This window comes from Chrysemys picta, chromosome 19 (assembly GCF_011386835.1).
Source record: "Chrysemys picta bellii isolate R12L10 chromosome 19, ASM1138683v2, whole genome shotgun sequence".
NCBI lineage: Eukaryota > Metazoa > Chordata > Testudines > Emydidae > Chrysemys > Chrysemys picta.
In genome coordinates, this window is record NC_088809.1 from 9,239,183 (window position 1) to 9,253,837 (window position 14,655).

Below are 14,655 nucleotides of genomic sequence, written 5' to 3' on the forward strand. Positions count from 1 at the left end.
GAATTATGCGTGGATATGGATGTATAGTGTATAATTCCCTTCTTGTGTTACTAAAGAGGCATTATGAGTATGATGCCCCTCTCAGAGCGTAAGACTTTTGGCAGTGGGAACACAAAAGTCTTACGGAAAGAAAAAAGTAAGCAATATTAATGACTTTCACCCTAGCGGATAAGATAACAGGGCCAAATCCTTGTGCAAATTGCTGTAACTCCTTTCACACCAGCTGAGGATCAGGCGCACAATAGGGGGCCTGATCCTCTGTTGCTTTGCAACTTGTGTCCTTATTTACAACTGGACTCAACGGGTGTGAAAAACCTCCCGGAAGAGTCGTGTTTCACACCCACCCTCCACGGCTGTCAATGACAATCAAAGGAGTTGCAAGGGGGTCTGTCTCTCCCAGTAGGGTTGGGTCAGGCGGGGTCCTGTGCCCATGGCTTTGTCTTCGCTGCAACAAAACAAAACAAAACAGGTGTGTGTTTACATCGAGGTTGCTATCTTGATGTAAAACCCTACTGGAAATAAGGCAGTGTCGTTTTTACTTAGATGCAGGCAGGGAATATTGAAGGGGGGGGTATAGGGTAGACCTCCACTAGCTCCATCCAAGTGTGTGTTGGGGTGTGTGTTTATCTTGGGGGTGCAGGGGGGATTGAACGTGCCCCCCCCCGGTTCTCCCCCCTCCCTACTCCCCCCGGGTTACCCTTTTGCAGCCAGGGCGGCAGGAAAACTACAAGTCCCGGCGTCCCCGTCGGCCTGACCCCGGCCCCCAGCGGCTATGAAAAGGCTACGGGCGAGGGGAAGGCGAGCAGGAGCCGGCGAGCTCCCAGCGGCGCGGCTGCTTTGCCTGCCGCTTCCTCCGCCGGCGGGGCGGACCCAGCCCCGCCTGACCCGTCCGTGCAGCCTCCCGCGCCGGTTTCCTGCCCGGGCCGCCCACCCCCCCGCCTGCCCGATGCCGAGGCATGGCTAGCGCTGCCGCCGGGCGCGCCGAGCCGATGGTGGAGCGGAAGGAGCGGCGGGGCGGGCAGGCGGCGGCAGGTGGCGGCCGGGCAGAGGCGGGACCCGCCGCCGCCGCCGCCCCGCGGGCCGCCCTGCAGCAGTGCGGGCAGCTGCAGAGCCTCATCGACATCTCGCTGTCCAGCCTGCGCGGCCTCCGCACCAAGTGCGCGGCGTCCAACGACCTCACCCAGCAGGAGATCCGGACCTTGGAGGTACCGAGCCCGCCGCGGGGCCCCTGCCCCCTCGGGCAGCAGCGGGGTGCCCCCACCCCCTTCCAGCCCGGCAGCAGGGGACTCGGCCCCCCCACCGGCCCCCGACAGCCCCTGGGGGTCCTGTCCCTGGGGGGCCCTTAGGGTCATCCCCTTACTAGCCCTGCAGCCCCTGACAGCCCCTGGGGGGCCCTTAGGGTCACCCTCCATTACTAGCCCTGCAGCCCCTGGGCGTCCTGTCCCTGGGGGGCCCTTAGGGTCACCCTCCATTACTAGCCGTGCAGCCCCTGACAGCCCCTGGGGGGCCCTTAGGGTCACCCTCCATTACTAGCCCTGCAGCCCCTGACAGCCCCTGGGGGGCCCTTAGGGTCACCCCCCCTTGCTAGCCCTGACAGGTCCTGGGGGGCCCTTAGGGTCACCCCCCCTTGCTAGCCCTGCAGTCCCCAACAGGGACTCCTCCCTGACAGCCTGTTGGGGGTCCTGTCCCTTAGAGCAACAGCTGGGGGGGCCCTTAGACCAATCCCTCCCCTCTATTTCCCCCCCCCAGTTCACTATCCTGCAAACAGTTGGGCTGGACTTGCCCCAGCCCTGTAACAATAGAGGGGCCCCCTGGCATCAACTGTAAGGCATTTCTCTCCTCCCCCCTGTGTTTCCCACCCCTTACTACCCTTGAAACAACTAGAGGGGTTTCCTTTGCTGCCTTCTTCCCCCTCCGCCCTGCTTCACTAGCTGCTAGACCTTGGAAGTACAGAGCATGGCTATACATCAGGGCACCCACACAACTGGGGGCTGAGCTAGAGTCACCCGTGCACTGATCCGTTTAGTCCTGTGCAACCCTTGTGACCATGGAGGTGATTCCATGTCCTCCCCCAGTGCCTATGCATTTCCCCAGTCCTATAACAGCTGTGTGTGTATCTTCCCCCCCCCCCCTTCCTAGCCATGCAAACTGGGGGGCTCCTTATGGTGGGTGCCAGGATGCCCTTATCTCAACATCCATTCCTTTGTTGCTTCCTTCTCTTGTATTATAACAGCCATCAAAAGGCACTCCCTGGATAACTCAGTCTGTGGTTAAATGAGAGCTGAAGGAAGTCATTGGATGATAAAGTTTAATAATAAGCTGGAGAGTTGCATGTGGGAGGACTCCCATTTGGAAAGGCCTAGTTACTAGGATCCCAGGCTTGCTGCTTTAGTTTGAAGTTTGCTTGGAGAGTTTGGGGGAACCTGCCTATTTTGCTTTGTGTTGTTCTAAAAACACTGTCTGAAGCTGCTGGGCAGTAAACACGGGCTCCAAACGTCACTGTGAAAGTAGAAGCTGGTGTGGCCTGGGGATGGAAATGGGAATGATGTGAGCATGATTTAGAAAGTCTGTTGGTGGCTGGGACCTCCTACCAGCCAGTTCCAAGGCTTGGAGATACACAAATCTCCCTCTTGCTATCTTCCCCTGACACTTGCTTTTTTTTTTTTTACTCCATTTCCTGCTCTGCATTTTCAGGCCTAGCTTTCTATTACTTGCTCCTTTTCACTGATCCTGCTTATTTCTCTCCTGGATAACTGACAGATAACTCCAATGTCCAGTTTAGAAGATAGTTATGTTGTTTAGACAGGTTGTGTTAAATTCTTCTTGCTCCCAAATGTGGTGTTTTCCCATGACAGGGACTTAATGCTGGATCTTGCCATAGCTTTCAAATGCTACTGTGTGTTGTGTGTGGTTTGTTTGTTTGTTTAAATGCTGCAACTGCATTTTTTTACCTTGTTTGATGTTTTGTTCAGGTTGTGTTGTCATATTCAGGAGAAGCAAAACATACTTTTTTTTTTTTTTTTTTTTTTTTCTCCGTGTGAAGTCAGGCTTTTGTTTGTGCTTGCTTAGAATAAAGTATTATATTAATGCACTCCAGTGGGCGCTGCAGATGACGTGGTAGAAACAAAGGTGTGAGTGCTCCCACACGTCTGGAACCTCTAGGAACATCTGTACGAGGCCAGTTATGTGTTAGATAGACATGCTTTAAAAACCAGTATCCAAGAAGAAGTGAAGTACTCAATAGAATTAGTAGAGCAATAGCGGACTGCTCATTTAGGGCAGTCTGTCCATTCTCCTCTCTTTTCCACTCCTCCCCCCCCCCCCCACAAGGTCTTCAAAAGAAGAGGAAAATCCAACACTCCTCCTCATGTAACAGCATTTGCCTAGATTTGAACAATTTGGTGGGTGTACTCCTTTTGTGCTCAGAATATGCACACTGACTAGCAGATCTTTCTTGGTACTGTGCCTGTCATTTTCAAAGCAAACAGCTAATCTAGAAAGAGTCTAAAGAAACCTCAGTTTGTAGGGGGATGGTGACCTGGCCCCTGACCTTTACAGGTGAAAACCACTTTCTGGTCCTAAAAAGTTTTTGCTTTTTTTCTCCCTATGTATGTGCTACAACTACCCAACATGCATGTCTGAGTGTCACTTTAAATATTTTACCCACTAAATAACCAAACAGATGTTTCCAGTAGTCATGTGCGATAGTGAAATGTGTACTTTGGTAATAAGGCTGTACACAGTGGTGGAACTTATGTCTTTCAGGGTGTGTGTGTGTGTGGGGTGACGGACAACACCCCCCCCCCCTTCTGAGCAATGTAAGTTATACTGACAAGTGCAAGTGTAGTTTCAATGTTGCATCTTTGGAATTGTAGTCTGGTCTGACCCCCCCCCCTTCAGTGTTCACTCCTTCTACTGTCAGAGGTACATAGAACCACTTAAACTTTCTCCCAGCTGTTTGTTGGCCATCAGGAGCCCCTCAAGTGGTGCTCTCTCATGCTCCCGGATAGAGGGATGATCTGGAGCAGTGTTCTGTAAGCATTTTCAGGGTGAATAGTAGCAACCTGGCTGGAAAAAACATTCTCAAATTTGAGAATGTAACTAAATGTTTCCAGTATGTCTTCAAAGCTTGTCCCTGGCTGTGTGGTTGCTTTTGGCAACTGCTCTCTCACTTGTACATATCTCTCTTCTAACTGAACAGCTGAACTGTATCATGTACCCTAGGATTCATAATGTGTAAAGAGCACAAACCCATGTAGTAAAGCACTGAAGCATGTGCTTAAGTCCCACTGGACAGAGCTTAAGAGTGTATTTTACTTTAGCTGTGTGCTTAAGTGCTTTCCTGAGTCAGAATGGACCGCTGAATTAAGGCCTCTGCCTTTAGAGATGAGCGCTCTGCTCTGACTACAGCAGCATTTCATGGGTAGAATCAGGCCCGAGGGCTCTAAAGAGCATCCAGAGTGGTAATGTTTTTACCATGGTGGGTTTTTTTTTTTTTTTTTTTTTTAATTATTCTTTCGGGATTTGTCAGGAAGCCAAGAACACACAGCAGCTCTTGGAAGCAAGTTTTGTGTAGTGCAGAAGATGAATTTTAGATCCGTGGGAACTGCTTGCAGAGAGCATGTGAGTGCAAACCCTTTAGCAAATGTGCTAGCTGCAAAAGTTTCTGTTTACAGTGTGGCAAGGGCCTTTGGATGAAGAGTAGGGGGGTTCCCCGTAGCATAGATTATGCAGCATTTAGTTAGCCTGTTAGAAGAGTGGATTGTCTGGTGCCACTGAGCCTCGTGTTTTATTACTGTACATCATACCCAATGAATGCTTGAATGGGCTTTCCTTTAACCTGTGCCCTTGTGCACGCCTCACCCCCATTCCCACCCTGATCTGTTGACTTTTGTAGTCTACATGGGAGCTAAATTAACAAACTGTCATGGGTTCGGGTTAGAGCATTGTCTCCCAATAAGATGAGGGACAAGGTGGGTGACATCTTTTATTGGCTCAATTTTTCTTTCATCAACAGAAGTGGGTCCAGTAAAAGATACGTCCCCCCACCTTATGTCTCTAATATCCTGAGACCCATACGGCTAGAAGTACACTTACACAATAAGATGACAGCATTATTGTGTAGATGAAGCCTGACTTCTGAATGTCCCAGTTGTTAAAGCCTCTTTTGTCTGCCTTCATCCTAGTACTGTGCATGATTCTTCTGAAGTTTTGCCTTCTGTGATTCCAAATGTGGTAGAGCTCTCTTCCCTAGAACACAGTAGGAAGGAAGACTGACCTCTGGACTCACCAGCCTGTAGTGGGTTCTGGTCTTGGTTCTGCCATAGACTTCCTGCCAATCTGAGGCCAAGTCCCATTAAACCTCAGGGCTTACGCCAATATATTAGTGACCAGGATGAGACCTAGTGCTGGTGGCAGATTGTCCTACGTTTGCACACTGACGTGTTTTTGACCTTACTCTGAAGCCGCTGGTTATGGCCATTGGGGGAGACCTTTATAGTGGGCTAGATGGACTACAGGTCTGATCCAATGTGTCAATCCCTGTCTTCACCTCTCTGCCAAGCTGGTATAAAGGTGCTGCAGAGACTGATGAATTGGGCCCCTGGTGTGTAACCCCTCCCACCTCATTCTCAAGTTGAATATATAGGAAAGGCTTCTGCCCCTCACTCAAGGTCACTGTATAGTGCTTTAAGCCCTCGGTTGATTCTCTCCCTCCTCACCCACCCCCCTTGGGTGCATGTTAGGGGTGGAGCTGATGAAGGAGATGGGTGGGGCCACAGCCCCATGGTGTGCACACCACTAGGCCATCCTGGTTCACTCTGCTTGCTGTGGGGACAGGCTGCCGTAACTTAGAGCAGCTTCCTGGGCTGCCTAAGTTACACTGGGGGCTCTTTTGGTTTCTGGGGCAGCCCGGCATCAGGAAGGCACAAGGGTGGTTTAAAGGCACCTTGCCCAAGTCCTCCCTTGGGCTGTGCCTTCAGCTAAGCACCCCCCTGGAGGCACCACCCAGAATCTAGTGCTGATTTCTGTCTGAGCCCTCAGATGTACATTTACAACTCTCTCTAAATGACCTGCTCAGAGAATCCGCCATAGTGTCTCATTCAGACTGGGAGCAAATATATATTGACGATTTAACAAAGAAAGGCTTTAACGATTTAACAAAGAAAGGCTTCTCTCTCTCTGCCATTGGTCTCTAACCAGAAAAGAACACTGAGCTAAGCTTTTGGGGGTGTGTGTGTGTGGTGGTGGTGCGGGGGGGGGGGAGGAATTGTGCTAGGAGTTTGAACTTGCAAACTGGAAGTCAGGCCTTTAGAGTAAATAAACTAAAGGGGAGGCTGTATTGTTTGTAAACCTGAACTAACAGGAGCAGTGAATTTTTTCATCCCAAACTGCAGCCATGTGTTAACGAGGCCTGTTCAGCCAAAGTGACTTCCTTTTACATCAGGCCTTATGTAAGAGGATCTCTCGCTTCCCTTGCTTCATTTCCCTTTCGGACATGAGTGCTATACACCTTTGAGCCCAAACAGTACCTTTATTTTTTTTAAATCTCCTCCTTAGAAATTGGGGGTGCCAGTCTTTGGATTTTTAGTTAGTTTTTCATATGGTTAAATAGCCATTTAAAAAACCTCAAAACCCTTTTGAAGAGTGGATCTGTTTAAAGCATCTGGCTGAGGAAAATTACCTGCGACTATAAATGTATAGGCCTGTTCTTCCTTTGCTCTTATTACAACACATCGGTGCACCTGATTCTGAGTGTCTGTCTTCCACTACGTTGCCTTTCTACAGACCGCCTCACATTTACAGTTAATCTAATTGTTTACTATAAACAAATCTTCCTAATGTAACATATTGGCTTTTCCTAATGTAATCAGGATTTTCATGTACTTGAGTGATCCAGAATTGCGTGAAAATTGGCAAAAAAGAAAGTGTCGCTTTTGTAAACCCGGGGAACTTTTTTTTGTAAAAACCGAAAACGAGGAGCCTTGCAGATATCCCACATCAGCTTTACTGAAAGGCTGGGGTCAGGCTCTGGCAGGACAGGAGGAGTTCTGCCCAAATGGTGTTGTGATGGAGTAGGCAAAGTTGGGATTGGCACGCAGTGCTGAAGAAGGGGAAACATAAGAGCAGCCATACTGGGACAAACCAAAGGTCCATCTAGCCCAGTATCCTGTCTTCCAACAGAGGCCAATAAGGAGGAGTTAGACAAGCAAGAACAGCCCAGGTGGAATTGTGGGGTCAGATTAACAGCACCTAGGCTTAATTAGCCTTTGTCCCTGCTGCAGAGTAGGATGGGGGACAACTTGGACTGAAGTGAAATCAGAGTTCAAGCCTACATCCTTTCTCAGCAATGCCTGGGTTTAAACCACCCTCAAGCCTGGGTTAGAAATGTTTCTGTGTGGATGGGTGGGGAGCTAGGGCCAACATCTGAGCTATATCCTGGGCTGACTCTGCAGTGAAGACATACAGAAGCTCCCCAGGGTAACTTATTCAGCAGCCCATTAGTGGCTCCCTTTGCGTAGAATAGTTGGAGCACAAATCATTCCCTCTATCCCAGCAAGTCCCAGTATGGTGATGTTAAGCCACCTAGGTGTTGGTTTACCCTCCATAAAGGAGTTCTAGCAGAGCCTAAAGTTGAGCCCTTTGTTTGCACGTGCATTGTTTCGTTAAACCAGATTCTTTAGTGGCTAGTAGTGATGAGACTGGGCTCATTCTGATCAGAGCTTGTTCCAGTCTTTTCTCCCCCCCACCCCCCCCCCACCCTAAATTCTGATTTACCCTAGTGTCCAATTCTGTCCCCAGCTACATTCATCCAAAGCTATTGCTTTGACTGGGTTTGCACAGGTGTAACTGAACTGGTTTTGGTCTGATAGTCAGTCAAGTTCAAAGGTAGCTTATAAGTGCATGAAAAAAATTCACACTGCATACTAACAATATGGATTTACAGATATGAGTCAGGCATGCAGACTTATCACTTCGTTGACTTTTGTTCATAAATAGACCATAAAGAATCTTGTAATAGTTCAATGTGTGTATTAATCATGTGATAAGGTTGAAAAGGCACTTTCAGGATAAACTGTATTTTCAGATTAACCTCTTAAAATAAACCCCAAGCCCTCCTCTTCAAGTTGAAATTTTTTGTGCTTATTCAGTCCAAAGAGGGAATTAAAAAATCATTAAATCACATTTGGTCACTTCTTGCCCTTTCCATGGGGCAAAATATGTAAGCACGTTTCAGCACAGCCCAGGGCAAAGAGTGATTGTACAAGTAGGCTTGGCAGAATTTGTTGTGTGTGTGTGTGTGTGTGTGTGTGTGTGTGTGTGTGTGTGTGTGTGTGTGTGTGTGTGTGTCCCTGCCACAGATAAGAGCCATGTTTATTTTTAACCCCCCCTATTTTTATTGGTGGTCTGTCCCCGCCCCAACTTTCGCAGTTGTGGTGAATTGGCAGGGGTGTCGGCCAATATTTATTAAATAACTGTAGATGATGAGATTTAAAATTTAATCTTTTTAATGATTCGAAAGCAAATAGTCAACATCCCATATCAAAATATATAAAGTAAATACCCTTAACTCAAACTCTGTTGCTCAAGCAGCATTTGTCTTACTTTGCCTCTGTACATTTTTGATTATTAATGATGGAAATACATGGTTTTGTCCCTTTGGGTGTGGAATGGTGACCTCAACGTTTACTGACTTTTACTGATTAAAAAAATGAATCCTTCCAAGTCTGTGTTTAAGTCATGCCCCCCAGAGGTCATATGACTCAGACATCCCCTGGGGCACAGTTCCTTCCTGCTTGAATCTCTCAGCCAGGGAGTAATACTGTACTTCTGGCCTGTCCTAGCAGCAAATAAGGGAGTCCAGGCTCCACCTGTTCCAGGACAGGGGAAGCAAGCAAGTGGCCCATGTACTTCTGGGCCAGAATACATGGTCTGGGAAACGTGCCTAGGAGTGTTCTTGCACCCTTGTGTAGGCCTGTAGTCCAAAACACAGTTTGGCTCTGAATAAACTACACACCACCCGAACAATTTCTTATCCCCCACCCCTTAGTCTTTCTTTTCTCCAGACACAGGATCACTGGTGCTGATTCTGAGATGTGCTAGAGCTGTTCCCAGCACAGCTTGGCTGGAGGGACTTGAGGATGGGCGAATGTGGCCATGCTCCACCAATTGTACCCCACTCTCTGGTTTCTGGGACTGGCTGTGAACTAATCCAGTTAAGCTACAGGGCTGCTCTAAACTACACCAGCTGTCCGCAGCTCCATAAAGCCACTGTAGGACCTGAGAAAAGCCACCGCGTGTGGGCGCTGCAATAGTTTCCCCTTCACTCCAGTCATCCTTCGCACACGGTGCCTGCGTCAGAGGCTCTGAGAAGGGGCAGCCAGAGCCTCTTGCTGAATCTAGGGGGGAATCAAAGCAGAAGGAACAGGATCAGAAGCCTGGGGGAAGGTCTGAGCTGAATATTGCTGTTAATTTCTAGGTCCGTAAAGCCAAACCCTTGGAAGGGGGTGAGTTTTGGACTCTGCTCAGGGAGCATGATCCTCGGTTGCTCTGCACCTTGTGTAGTCATTGGGTCTGCGCTCCGGCGGAGGTCAGTCGGCACTGAGGTCAATGGGATTATGTAGGTTTACACCAGTGGAGGATCTGGCCCATTTGCACCAAAGCAAAGTGAGTGTTAAGATACCCAGTCAGAACGCTCTGCACTCTGGGTAGCCATTTGCATAACAATGAAGAATCTGGCCCAGCAGGTGGATTTTGTGTTGACCATGCTGGGAAGGCTCAGCAGAATAAAAAGCACTGGGGGGGGGGGGGGCAGCTTTGCTTGCCTTCCCTTGACCTCAATGGAGCTGTGCCTGTGAAGGATCTGACCCCCTGAGTATCACCTCTATTCACTACAGGTACTTCCAAAGTAAGGTGTTACTTGAGGGGGAGGAAGGGTGACAGGAACAGAGCTTTCAGTATGAGATTTGACTTACTGCTTCAACAGAAACCAACCTTTCATAAAACCGAACAAGTGAATTTTGTAGCCTGGCTACTCAAGAACTGTGGTTGGCCTGAAAGTGAGAGAGAGGAGTAACAGATGGTGCATACAGCGCGTGTGGTTAGGTGGCGGTGGCTCTTAAATACATAGTCCCTGCTGTAGTGGAAAAAAGAGGCAGCTTCCTGTTTCTAGCAGCGGTTTCCCTAAAAGAAGGGGGACAGAGAGAGTTTCGTTTGGCTCGTCTCCCTGGCTGTGCTGCGAGGATACTGGGGGCAGAACACTCGAAGTGTGGGATTATGCTGCTGCAGATACATGGCCTGCTTTGCACCAGTTGCAGAGCTTTCTAAAAATAAACTGCTGGCTCTTCCTCCTTGGCATTTTCACAGTGGGGGAGACGAACAAATTAGATGGCTTGGCCTAGTGCAAAACAGCAGCCCTCTGACGAGGATTTTCCAGCTTTCAGTTTCAGCGGCAAGGATCCGAACCTGCCTTTCCCATGTTAAGGGCTGATTCTGACTTTGCAGCAGTATAAGTGAGGTCCATGATGTTACCTTGGATTTGCACCCGAGTGAATAAAAGCAGAATTTGGCCTTGAAATAGGGTGGTGACAATCCAAGAGGGCATGGGGACAAATAGTGTTGTCATTACTCTGGATTTATACCAGTGTTATTCCAGTTAAGATTACTCTGGTATGAATGAGAGAACTGAATTACGACGGGCCAGCTTCATACCTACAAATATTCCTTCTAGTTGTCAACTGAGTTCTAGCTTAATGCTCTTGACTTCTCTAGGGTAGCACAGGTGTAATTGAGGGCAGAATTGGACCCAGTGTCTTTTATACTGTTGGTCTTAGCTTTTTTTTTTTTTTTTTTTAATTGGAAAGCCAAATTTAAGAGGACCATATTTTCCCTTGACTTAGGAATCATATTAAGTGAAAATAAGGTGGTGATAAAATCTCAGGGCCTGATTCTGTTACCCCATCCCTGTGCTTGGGGCAGGATGTGTGCTGAGGTGGTTTTAAGCCATCTGTGTGCTTCTTGGGCTGTTCAGGGTCTTGCCTGTAAGTTAGAGCAGTGTCAGGGCTGCTTTAATTTGCGCTCGGTTTCCTATAGTCTCTGGAGAACAAAGACTCCTAATACAATGTTGCACCGCATTCCCAAACTTGCTCCCTCCATGCCCCTAACGTGCCTGCTACACTGGGGGTCTGGGAGCAGGGCTAGGGTTGCCAGGTGTCTGGTTTTTGACCAGAAGTCCCAGTCAAAAGGGGACGCTGGTGGCTTCAGTTAGCTCACTGGGCCATTAAAAGTCTGGTCAGCAGGGCTAAGGCAGGCTCCCTGCCTGCCCTGGCTCTATGCAGCTCCTAGAAGCAGCCGGCATGTCCCTGCACCCCCAGGCGGAGGTGCGTTCCATTGGCCAGGAACTACAGCCAATGGGAGCCGCAGGGGTGATGCCTGTGGCCAGGGGGCAATGCGCAGAGCTCCCTGGCCGCACCTCTGCTTAGGGGCTGCAGGGACATGCTGGCCGTTTCCAGGAGCCACCTGAGGTAAGCACTGCTGGAGTTTGCACCTCAACTCTTTCATGTGCCCTGTGCCACAAGCCCCAGCCCAGAGCCTCTCCTGCACCCAAACTCCCTCCCAGAGCCCCTCCTCCTGCTGCACTCCAAACCTCTCAGCCCAGAGCCCCTTCCTGCTCCCCCAAACTCCTCATCCTCTGGCCCCCGCCCACCAGAGCCCTCACCCGTTCCCATGCCCAGAGAACCTCCCACACTCCAAACCTCTTGGCCCCAGCCCAGGGCCCCCTTCTGTACCCCAGAGCCCTCATACCTGGCCCCACCCCAGAGCCTATACCCCCAGCCGGAGCCCTCACCCGCTCCCCCAGCTGGGTGAAAATGAGTGGGAGTGGGAGAGAGCAAGGGATGGAGTGAGCTGGGAGGCAGGGCCTTGGAGAAGGGGTGGGGGTGTGGCGGGGGGCAAGGTAAGGGTATTCGTTTTTTTGCAATCAGAAAGTTGGCAACTCTAAGCAGGGCCAGCATAGATCCCTTACACCAGCTCTGAGCAGTATAGGAATGGGTCCTCTCATGCTGCCAGAGAGCACGAAGAGACCTTGAGCCCTGTCTGTACTGAGGCTATTTATACTGGTGTAACACACCACTGCGAACCTCCAGTGTAGATGCAGCACACTGGTGTATTGCAGAGCTTGCATCAGTGTAGCTGAATTGGTAGGAAAAACCCCACGTAGAGGTAGAGTATCTTAGTCCTCATCTAATCCTAAAATCTACCTGTGAAAGGGCTGTGAAAAACTTTGCGCCTTGTGTTCCAAAGTTAGGTCGACCTATTCCCTGGTGCAAAAGTGGTGAGGTCGATGGAAAAATTCTTCTGTTCATCTAGCTACTGCCTCTCCTGTGCATTGTCCTTTACTCCGTGCTGTACATGAGAGCTTTTGCTCAGTGGTTCTCAAGCTTTTTCAGATGACTGGACCCCTTTCAGGACTCTGATTTGTCTTGCAAACCCCCAAATTTTACCTCACTTAAAAACTACTTGTTTACAGAATCAGACATAAAAGTGCCTGAGCACACTATTCTTGAAAGGCTGACTTTCTCATTTTTACCTTGTAATATAAAATATATCAATTAGAATATAAATATTGTACTTACATTTCAGTGTGTAGTGTATATAGAGCTGTATAAACAAATCATTGTCTGTATGAAATTTTAGTTTGTACTGACTTTGCTAGGGCTTTTTATACGTAGCCTGTTGCAAAACTAGGCAAATATCTATATGAGTTGATGTGAAGATCTCTGCGTACCCCCAGGGGTATTTGTACCTTGGGTTGAGAACCACTGCCTTAGCCAATGTCCTGAAGCCATTGCAATTCAGGAACAAATAAGGGAGGGGACTGGCTTAGATATGGAGGGTCTGAGTAAACTGGGAGTGAACAGACCAGCACCAAAAGAGCAAGGGTAAGGGGCCGTCTCACAAATCTGTGTGCTATAAATAGAGGCACTTTATTTTTTTTTTTCACAGTGATCTCATCTGATTCAAAGGAGGGAGAACGTTGATGTATCAAAAGAACTTTCACTTCTGTTTGAAGCAACCTTAATTTAGAAAGGAAGTTTTTTTTTTTTTTTATGCTTCTCCTTGCTGTTGTGCGTGGGCTTTTATTGAAGTCTGCAGGCTCCAGTGTGCAGGTTTATTTATTTATTTTTAAAGCTATTCATGATGCTGAATGCATTAGAAAAGAAGAACCTGACATATTAACACTTGTGTTTTAAAAAGAAACAAACTCAATGGCTTTTGGTGGTTGCTTTAGATTGACCTTTTCAAAGCAACTTAGATGCATCTATCGTGACAATTAATGGAAGATCTGTATCGGCAGGCTGCGATTGAGGTTTTCCAAGCAGGATGTGTGTGTGTGTGTTTTTTTTGTTTGTTTGTTTTTGTTTTGTGTTTTTTTTTTTTTTTTTTTTTTTTTTTTTTTTTTGCATGTGGCTTTTTTGATGCGGGGGGGGGGGGGGAGGAATAAAAAATTTCCACAGAAAGCAGACACTACTTGTGCAAAATTTCATTTAGTTGAAACTTTAATTTTCTATGGAAAAATAGTTTTGAGGGAAAACTTTGGACCAGCCCTTGTTGACAGCACTGGGTTGATTCACACTAGCTGAAGATAGGGCCCTGAGTTCTTTCCGTGTTTCTAGTTGTCACTGTCTACACGATGGAGACTATATTGACGTAGCTACGCTGATGTAGCCATACCAGTCAACCTCTTTGTGTAGACGCATCCTATGCTGACCAAAGGGGGGTGTGTCTGTGTGTTGCCTCCCCAAGCAACAGTAGGTACATTGACAGAAGTAGTCTTTCATTGATGTAGCTGCATCTACACTGGAATTTTTCTCAGCATAGCATGTTGATCAGGGTAGTGTTGGGGGTTTTTTCCCCCCAATCCCCAACCAACATAAAGCTATGTCAGACCAGGCCTTAACAATTCCACTTTCAGGGCTTCCTACGTGTGCTCAAAAAGGGGAAAAGCCCCTTTAAATGAGAACAGTTAAATAAAGTGGGTATTTCTTCTAATCCTTACTGTGTGACTGATGAAACTCTGAGGAGCCCTGTATGCGCTTTCAACTTTCTCCTGGAAAGGGAAGCGTTAGTTTAGTTTCACCAATGTTTTGTTTAGCCTTTGCTTCCAAGCTCACCTAATCACAGTATTGTAGCAAGGCAAAGGACCATTCTACTACAAAATATAGCAAGCCAAGATAGTGTGGAATAACAACCCAACTTGATCTAGACAGTGTGGGTGAGAGCCCTACAGCAGGTAGGTAAAAACTGGGACAATAGCATATTCTGCTAGTGGGGATGCATAGGTAAAAAAGACACGTGTGTACAACAAATACAGAGGAGATGTGATACAACAGTTTTATTGGTATGAATATTGCATGGCTGCATTAGCCCAAGTGAGTTATGTAGGTAACCTCAGCCCAGTGGCAATAAAACTCAATACCAGCATTACAGGAACAACTATTACTGAAGTAGTTTGTTTCCCTAGAGAGTTAACTTTTTTTCTTTTAGGACTAGTTTTATGTACCTTCACCTGTAAAAGTAGATGGCTCAGTTGCTACCAGCCTGACTATACATGATGCATAGGGAGCCATTTAAAACAAAACACAAAAAACCTGCACC

At 47.9% G+C, this 14,655-nt stretch overlaps 1 protein-coding gene across 1 annotated transcript in view; it reads left to right on the plus strand.

The window, feature by feature from the left end:
• Positions 1–765: 765 nt before the first annotated feature.
• The window catches only part of KSR1 (kinase suppressor of ras 1), a 125,519-nt gene continuing 111,629 nt past the window's right edge, over positions 766–14,655 (plus strand). Inside the window, 1 exon segment of the mRNA XM_065573083.1 lies at positions 766–1,205. Within this exon segment, the coding sequence (XP_065429155.1) occupies positions 957–1,205 (249 nt within the window). The 5' untranslated portion in view covers positions 766–956.